General features: G+C 27.6%; 1 protein-coding gene across 1 annotated transcript; it reads right to left on the minus strand.

The window, feature by feature from the left end:
* Positions 1 to 3,590: 3,590 nt before the first annotated feature.
* LOC113559031 lies at positions 3,591 to 8,126 on the minus strand. Its single transcript, XM_026964629.1, has 6 exons — positions 8,027 to 8,126; positions 5,335 to 5,709; positions 5,020 to 5,198; positions 4,813 to 4,918; positions 4,540 to 4,737; positions 3,591 to 3,814 (listed from the first exon to the last, which is right to left on the minus strand). Exons 1-6 carry the CDS (start codon positions 8,124 to 8,126, stop codon positions 3,591 to 3,593), a joined length of 1,182 nt encoding a protein of 393 aa, XP_026820430.1.
* Between the last annotated feature and the right edge of the window lie 1,774 nt (positions 8,127 to 9,900).

The following is a 9,900-nucleotide window of genomic DNA, read 5'->3' on the forward strand; positions in this document are numbered from 1 at the left end:
ATTAGTTATAGTATATTAATTTTTAAAACAATTCTGAACGGAAATGATTTATCAGTCTAGGATAATTAGTAGGATATATTCTATTATTACCTATATTTAAATTGTAATACGTATATCTTTATTTTACGCGATTCCCTAAAAAATTAAATTTCAATAATTTAATACGTTCATACAACTTTCCTATATTGACACTAGAGTTTTACAGTTATTTTAAGAAAAAGTTGTGGAGAACCTTGTATTGCGTTATTATTCTTAGGTGTAGTTCACAAAAATGTTATGAATTTTTAACTTCAACATTCCTAGCAAGTTTTCACGATTTTGACATATTTCATAAACATTTTAACTTTAAATGCTTTTAAACAAAAATTGTGACTAAAAAAAAACAAATGTATAAATTATCGCACGACGCGCGGTGGCCTGTAGGTTTCAAGCAACTTGACCTTTTATTCTTTTGTATGTATTTTATCGGCGTGTATATAATATTACCACGTAGGTACCTATGTCATCGTATTATATCATATTAACATTCTGGTATTCAATAAAAATAGTTACCTATTCATGACGAGTTTATAGTCGTATTAGTAATTAGTATTATAAATACATATAATAAGATTTAAATAATACCAAAATCGGCAAGATCAATAATTAATAATAATATGAATAATATAATGTTATACCTTTTATGACGTATATGACGACGCGGCAATTAGTGCTCACGGCGCTCTCGCGTATATAGTGATAATAATATAATAAAGAGTGATTTACGTCCTCGCACTAAATGCCAGCATTAGGCAACCAAAACTTGCTTTAAAATGCAATACTACTGAATCTAGTCTTACTAATATACAACTCACGTATTTTTTACAATACAAATAAAACATAATAAATCTGGAACTATTATACGGAATGATATATTTGTATTTTGTGTGATTTAATCAAATAATAGGTACGAGTATACAAATATTGGGTTGTCGATAAAATAAGTTGAATTTTATCTTTAATAATCTGGTTATTTATTTAGATATTATAATATATGTATGAAGAATAAAGATATCAACTAATAGCTGAAATTTTCGTTATAACTTCGTATTTTATAAATAGAGACTTCCGTTATCTACTTCCGTAAGTCTGCATGTACATACTAAAAAATCATCTTTATTGTGTTTTATTTTTTTTAATTTTAAACAAATCATTGACAAATACGTTAAATGAAACGCTTTTTATACAAACATTATTATAATATGATCATGGCGGATCATGCCAATAAACAACAATGAATTATATTAAATTAATTTTTTATATGACAAAAATTGCACGATTTAATGATTTTCGGTGCAGTCATAGTTCATAAAATCAGTTTAAACTTATTTTGTTTTCAATATAATATAATTACTTAAAACTAAAATAAACACAACACTGGCTTGAAACATTGTGTTGACAACTAATCTAATTCTCAGTACATTAAATTGTAAATACGTTATTTAAAATACTCACGTTCTCGTACTAGTTGGCACATACCTTGGTGGCTAGATAACCTGTGGTTATTAAATTATTTAGTACAATTGAGAAAATACGTGTGCGATAAGTCATTTGCTCTTAGTCTGCAAGCGGACGCATACAAGTGGAAATCCGTATCTCTGTGATCAATGTGATATGACATTCTCTCAAAACAGCCATCTGACACAACACCGGCAGACCTACACGGGTGAAAAACCGTACCCGTGCGACGTGTGTGATATAGAATTTACTTGTAATAGCAATCTGACTAGACACCGGCGGACGCATATTGGTGAAAAACCGTACCGATGTGGCGTGTGATGAGTGTCAAGTCGTTCACTCGTTATGACAGTCTGACGAATGCCGATACATGGACGAACCAGAAGTCGACGCACTCTGCAGACATGTCAGTAAATTGCACAACGCTGTCTGTTAGGTTTGTTTGACAAAAATGATCCTTCTAATATGGTTTTAATTATTAATGATGCTGCCTTAATGATAATTATGTCCGCGACAGCTAATAATACGCTAGATGTTTGTTATTAACTGCACACCCGTATTCATTTTTTTTGTGTGCATCAAAAGTAAATAAATATATGTCTATTAACTTTGCAATGAAAACCATTTAGTCATTGTTCTTTATTTTAAACAAATAAGCATTGTACATTAAGTTGAAAAAGTTTTCATTGCCCATCATGAACCAGGGTGTGGGTGCTGTGAATATAACATGTATGAGACAATAATATGTTGATGAGGTTACAAAATATCTATAAAGTACACTGCGCAGAAGAAATATACCTACAATGTCAATATTAACATATTATGTGACATGCGACTAGCTTTTATATTCGTTATGTTTGTTGTATGTTAGTCGTTTAATAAACTTTTAATCACAATTAAAAAAATTTCAAAATTATTTGCATAGAAAATTTTAGCAATAACCATGTTTCCGACCTTGTAATAATAGGTTCGGGAATCTGGAGGTAAAGGTATACCCGGAATTTCTTTTCTGTATTTATTTATTCTCGATGGTATTACTTTTAAGAAAGCTTTGTTTTCCTAAAATAAACGAAATAAGTTACATATGTCTTTCGATTTTATATATTAAAAAAATTACCGTCGTTAAATAATCTATTTATGTTATAATGAATTTAGTTTAGTTAAGTCTTTTGCTCATTAAAACACTATATTTAAAAAAAAAAATCCAAAAACGTGAAAAATTGCAAAAAATTGTATTATAAAATTAAGTAGGCAGATAATGAAAGAACATAAAGTATATAATTATAAAAAATGTATATATTATAATAAATATAATTTATATAAGCAATAACTTATTACTAATAATCAAAAGCAATGACTTTATAACAAGTAACAACTCTAATATCCCGAAAGTCAAAAAAAGAAGTCAATGAGGAGGGGGATATAACCCCTAACCTACCCCCCCTGGGCACGCCACTGAACCCACGGTATTTCAATACCAACATTTTTACATATTTCATGAAAATTTTAAAATCACTGCTTTTAATAAATTTAAATTTAAAAAAATTTAACCTATCAATATATTCCAATAAAAGTAATGTAAAATACATGCCATGGCGATGACATGCCATATTACAAACCTAAATCCTAAATTAAATTGCATATTACATATTGTCCTAGAAACCTAGTACCTAGTAGTAATTTTATGTCAGTATAACTAGTTGAAATTAAAATTGTAATTTGTGATGATTATTATTTAGCGACTATAAAATTTAGTTGTAATTTTTATACCTGAAAAAATATTATTTTATACATTTTTTTTAAATTTTCGCTTCAATATGCAATAAATTTTGAATTTTGCCAAAATATGCAGAAATAAGCAAAACAAATTTCACCATTAGTTTCAAATTATGATAATCCGTGGAGATAACTGACAAAAATCCAAAAATATTTAAAGGAAAAAGTATGCAATTGCATAAAAATCCGCGCTTTAGTGTTGATGAATATACATATTTATACAGCATATAAGTTTATTTTGCAAGAACTACAAAACTAGTTGACAAAGTGTATTAATTTATAGAAGCCCATAAATGAAAAATCCTGATTTATAAGCATTAATTGTTTCTTCGGTATCGACGAAGGTTGGTATTGAATCCATGTTGCTCTACAACAATTTTTCCTGTAGTTCGATAACGTCTTAAGTTTGATTTCCACCAAAAGTGATATAAATGACCACTGTTTTCATTATTACTGTTTTTATTTTTACTGCTCCTGTTATTGGATAGTTGTCTTAGTTGCTTGGGATAGCCGTCTTCTGTTCTTGTTATTGCATTATTATCTGAAATACAAGTTAGCTTAACATTAATTCCAATCCAAAAATAAAATGAAAATTTATATTTTAGAAACTACTGGAAAATGTATAAATTGAAAAAATTTATAAACTATACTTTTACAGTTATAAACTCAAAACACATTAATCAAGAGATAAAAAAATATGTTTCGTTATTTAAATTTTTTTTTAAATATATTTTACTAACATAAAATTATTTAAATGCATTACTAATCTCGCAGGCAATTAAAACGTTCAAATAGCTAGTACTGTTTTTAAAGTTTAAATTGAAAATATAGTTTCAATGCAGATACTATATCTTACAGTTTTGATAAAATGTATTAAAATTATTAATACTTGAAAATATATTGAAATTAAAGTACTTAGCAGATAATAATGGTTGTTAAGGTGTTCAAAAATAATTATTTTCAATACATTTATACATATAACTTTAATGAACTATACTAAGAAAAATTAAAATGTTATGTCTAAGTGTATAATGTTTTAAACATTTTAATATAAATTCAACTAATTCAAGTACTATTTTACGACTTTTAATTGTTATTAACATTATCACTTATAATCATATTGTTAAACAATTTTCTTTTTAATATTATACAGTTTTTTGTATTTCATATTTGTAATAACCTTCTAACAATCTGACACAATTATATCAATAAACTTTTAAATCTGCATTATCAATAAATACTAGGTTAATCAGTTAAAGTACTGACCGATATCGTGATTGCCATTATTGTGTAAGTCCTGTTGATTTTGTGTTATTCTTCGTTCCATATCTTTCAATGTTTCCAACCATGGCCCGACAGTATCGATTTTGGCAATCCCGATCCTGCTGCCCCCTTCGTTAAACATCAATACGTCCAATATTCTAATAGTCTTACGTAATTTGTACAAAGCAGATTCATAATTGTCTACGAATTGAAAAAAAAACGACCAATTAATTTTCTATACAATTAATAATTATGATTACATAAGAAAAACCTTACCGACTATGACTTTATTTAAAGCAGCCAATATAGTCCGTTTGCACACGTCCACTACTTTATCGTCGTCCAGTGTGATCTCAAACTGTGTTTTTATTTCGTTTGCTTGCTTAATTGTCATCAGTAAAGAAATTTATATAATAGTATTTTTGGTAGGTTTGTAATTTGTGTATACTTAGAATATATATGTAAATTAAACAGGTAACTTACTACTGACAATCTATTGTTATTATTTGATGTTTGTTGTTGATGCGTGTTTTTATTATCAAATATGACGGTTGACTTCATACTGTTGTCAATAGTCCTTTCTCCTAGATGTAGTCGACTTAAACACGACGAAGGCGAATCATTTTTTAACATTTTAGTGGCAGCTTCCTCGGAGTTTCTTTCTAAACAGAAACATATTTTATTTATACCTACCTGATTATAAAACAATATCTATTTTTGACGAATCTAAAACAAAGGTAGGTACACTGTTTATATAAACGTATAGACTCGTGGTGTATGAAACATGATCACACCTACCATTGTAGTCGTAATAATTTATACGTTGCTGGAATTGTTGCTGAATGGTATTGCAGCCAACTGTAAATGATGATTCTGGTGCTGGTGGTAGAAGTGATGGCTGTTGGGGTTGCTGCATCATGGGTGTAAATGGCTGGCGAACATAATAAGAGTCTGGTAGAGGTGGCGAAGATAACATCAACGATGGCAGAGATGATGGTTCTGGTGTTGGTGGTGGTGGTGGACGACTCATCAGAATTTGAGGAAATGTATAATGATGATGTTCTTGTTCTTGAACGTCATCGTTGACCATAAAATAAGAAAATGGATAGTATATGTGATCTTGATGATTGCCAACATCGATAAAACCATTTCCCGACGTGTGCGTTTCGATTCCTTTAATTGTGCCAAAGTAATAAATTGTTATAATTTTATTATGAAAAATATATGGTTTAAAAAGTAAACAATTAATAAAGCACTAATAGTACAAATTATATTATATAAAGTATTTTTAATATCACTGACATAGTTACATTTAAAACAAGCAGTATTTTACTATTAAATTAGAAATATTATTAATTTTCAGTGGCTGTATTAATTTTAAAATAACCCAAATTTATTTATTGTTTTAATTTTAATTTCATGACGAATATATAATAATATATACTATTTAGGACATTTAGAAATAAAATGTAATAATTACATTTCTTATATAAATATTAATACATTTTGGGTATGTAATTTGGTAAAATATATTATGTTACCTGCATGATTGCATTAAATCTAAAAAATAATTAATAAAATATCCAAAATATTTTAGTCAATTAAATAAAGAACTAAAGTACTACTTAAATACTCAATAATAATTATAGATAGCATAAAATGGTTTAATTTAAAAAAGGTGGGTAAGTGGGTACTGCTCTGCCCAGGGCCCCCGCAAGGAGGGGGGGTATGATGGACCTTGAGTACAATGGCCCGTTGAAATTTATTTGTAATTTTTAAGGGCCCGGACAAACATTTAGTACAGGGGCCCGATATTGTGTGTGGCGGCCTTGGTTCTGCTGTATAGGTACAGTAGATGTCTAGTGGGTCACTGTAATGGAAGTGTTAAATTTGAATTCAATGATACGTTTATCGTTATACGAAAAATGATTCCGAGTAGTGGGTGAAGAAGATCTATTATTCTACCTAGTATATTTCGTTTTATGTTTTTGAACATTACTACTAGGTATCTAGAGTAATTCATTTGCAATTAATAATACAGTAGGTTAAAATAACTTTTGCCGAAGATAATGCATTTGAAAATATCATTATGCGTATAAAATATAATAATATACGTTCAAGTTTTATTTCCTCAAGAATAACATTTTGAATTATAACAAAATCATGAATATATTACTGCATGAATATTGAATATATTAAACGATATATAGTTTTGCATAGATGTAGATTATATATGTAAATACTAAATATTTCTTAATTTCAACTCTAAAAACTTATACAAATAAATTCTACTTATATATATTCTGTAAGAAAAATTTATATGAGATTTGTATGCAATTTTTAAAAACGTAGATACAACATTTTAACTTCAAAAGTATATAAAAAAAAAATTATGTCTATGTATTTTTAATATTTTTGTTCAGATATAAGAATAAATGAGGGAAATTTTCATAAATTTTAACCCGGTGAATAATTTTTATTAAATTTTATAGAAAAAAAATTTAAAAAATTTAAAATTTTTCATGCACATAAATGAGTCAAAAAAAGTTAAAAATTATTGAAAAGTTTATCGTATAGTGAAAATAGTAATATAAACATTTGGTAAAAATTTCAAAAATCTATTGTTATTTACTTATTTATTTTTTGATATACTATAAAACATCAAAAAATGTTTAAGGAGAAATAATTATTTTACGGGTGAATATCGAATGTCGTAAAATTTTAACTTCAAATTCAACTAAAAAATTATTTGAATTTTCGGTAGAATTTTTTTAAATAGGTTGAAAAACTTATGAAGAACCTTGTATTAATTATATTTTTACTCAGCGATTTATTTTTTATCGACATTTATAAAAAAAAATAACTAAAATAAATAGAAATTTCAAATGTATTTAAATAACTCAAAAAAAGTCAAAATGGTTTCTACTTAATAAATTCTCAACTATGTACTCGTATATAACAATTTAACGCAAATTATGCAAATATTGTTTAACAATAATACTTTAGGGCTTACTGCAGTTAGTCAAAAAATGACCAGATATAAAAATTTAAAAACAGTAAATTTTTTTTTGGTAAAAATACCATCTGTAAAATTTGAAAAACAAACTTTGTTAATATGTTGGAAACATATTAACAAATAACAAATTAAATTAACTATGCTACCAAACATATTAGATTTCATTTTAATTAAATTATAAAAATCATAAACATGTATTAACCCATAATGTTTTCAAAAAAAGAGTACGATTTTTTGACCTAACGCGATTGTTAAGAACACTAGGAAATGCAAAAAAAAAGTACTGTCCTACGAAAAATAGTACGTCTGGTCATAACTGCGTAACACTGGGTATATACACATGGACTTATTTAATAAATAAAAGATTTATCACGTCAATTATTGAAGATTTTGCATAATGCATGTACGTATGTTACATTTATTTTTAGTGTCATATTATATTCACAGCCCTGAATTATATATAATATTGCTTACCATTATTTTCGTAGTGGTGTAGGTGGTGCTGGATTCGTGTACAGTGATGGCTCGACCAACGTTGCTGCGGCCGATGGAGTTCATCGTCTTTGTGCCACATAATCCGTCCGGATGTTCGATTTGATGGCAATGGTTGACCGCAGTTATACCTGCCTACTTTTATAAATATATACCTACTAAGATATAAGAATTTAAAAAATAGCTCATCACCACAGCTAACGGACATTCACGGTGATCGACAGTCCTCGCGGAGGAAATGCACAGAACGACTGCAACATTACATGTGCGACTTACATATATATATATATATATTTATTATTATTAGAACACGGTATCCCTGTAAAATTTTGTACGCAAGCGCTGTACACGCTGCATATAATATTACCACTGTTCAAAGGCTGATACGATTTTGCTGGCTGAGAGAGGGGGCGAGGTTGCTACCAATGGGAGTATTATATTTATTATTAATAATTATTATATATAATTTCGTGTGTGGATTATGCTATGTAATATATTGCCGATTTCGGTGGTTAAATAGTATAGGGTTATATTTTGAAGTTTCGCGGTGCACGCCACCCTTTGATGAGAAGTTACGAATTTCGAATTTTAAAAAATACTGAAAAAGGATCGAAAATGATTTTTATACAGCAAGTAGGTACATATATATATATATGACTATATATTATAATTATATTCAATGAAAGGTTAAATAATAATTAAAAGGTAATATTAACGTAAGCTGTACCTACTTAATTCATACACACTTTTGTCATTGCATTTCCATTTATCAGTAATCAAGATTTTTATTTTTCAAATAAAACATAGAACTCACAGTACCTATTGTTTTTAAATATTAAGTTAAACAAACAAAAAATAAAATAAAAAACAAATAAATGAAAAATTTTATGGAAAACCGTTTTCTAATTTTATTTATTTGTTTTGATTCAAAAATAAATAACTGTAGTGAGTGGTGACTTGAGTTTTTAGCGAAATATTTATTTGAGACTATATATATGATATCTAAAAATGATTATTATTTTCAAAATATTTTAGTTTTTTGTGCTATTTATTATACAAAGATATTTGAAATTGTTTTGCAAATTGGATCTAGTTAGTACTTTTGGGAGGTCAAAATGCTTAGTACTTTTCAAAGCAACTATGAAAAAAATTAAAGAAAATTAGGATGTATGACATTAATTAAGTTTTTTTAAAAGAATTAACTAAAATGCCATCATCGAAGTTTTGTCTAGTAGTAAATAAAACACTTATTAAATGTTGTTAATATTTTATCATTCTGTGGAAAGTAAACTATCAAGTTAACTATTTTGGGCAACTTTAATAAAATAATATTATATTATTTAACTCGGTTAACTGATTTTAACTGGACGTATGATATAATATTTTGGTACCTACTTATTAGTTATTAATAATATGTCTTATCGACATTCGACGGTACCAAAATTCCTGGCTGATAATATAAATATATAATAGATACTGTTATTATTAAGTCAATAGTAATGTAGCGATTCATATAGAAAGGAGGTTGATATTCAGTGGTGTCCATTCGGACTACGCAGGTTATACATTAGCGTATTTAAAGTCCAATATTATAGTAATTTGGCCCACTTTATAAATTGATTGGCCTGTATAATTGAGAATTGCTTACATTTAAGTGGCCTGCTCTATACTCCATGCGTATTAAAAACAATTGAAATGACGCCACTGTTGATATTTAATATTTTGATTTGAATATTAATCCAGTGTTATGAGTGTTAGAGGGATTTTTATAAAAATAAACTATACATCGAATACATATTGCGCTATATATTTATAGAGGCGTACATATTTTAATGCCTATCAGGGCTTATAAGACG

This window comes from Rhopalosiphum maidis, chromosome 3 (genome assembly GCF_003676215.2).
Source record: "Rhopalosiphum maidis isolate BTI-1 chromosome 3, ASM367621v3, whole genome shotgun sequence".
Classification (NCBI taxonomy): Eukaryota; Metazoa; Arthropoda; class Insecta; order Hemiptera; family Aphididae; genus Rhopalosiphum; species Rhopalosiphum maidis.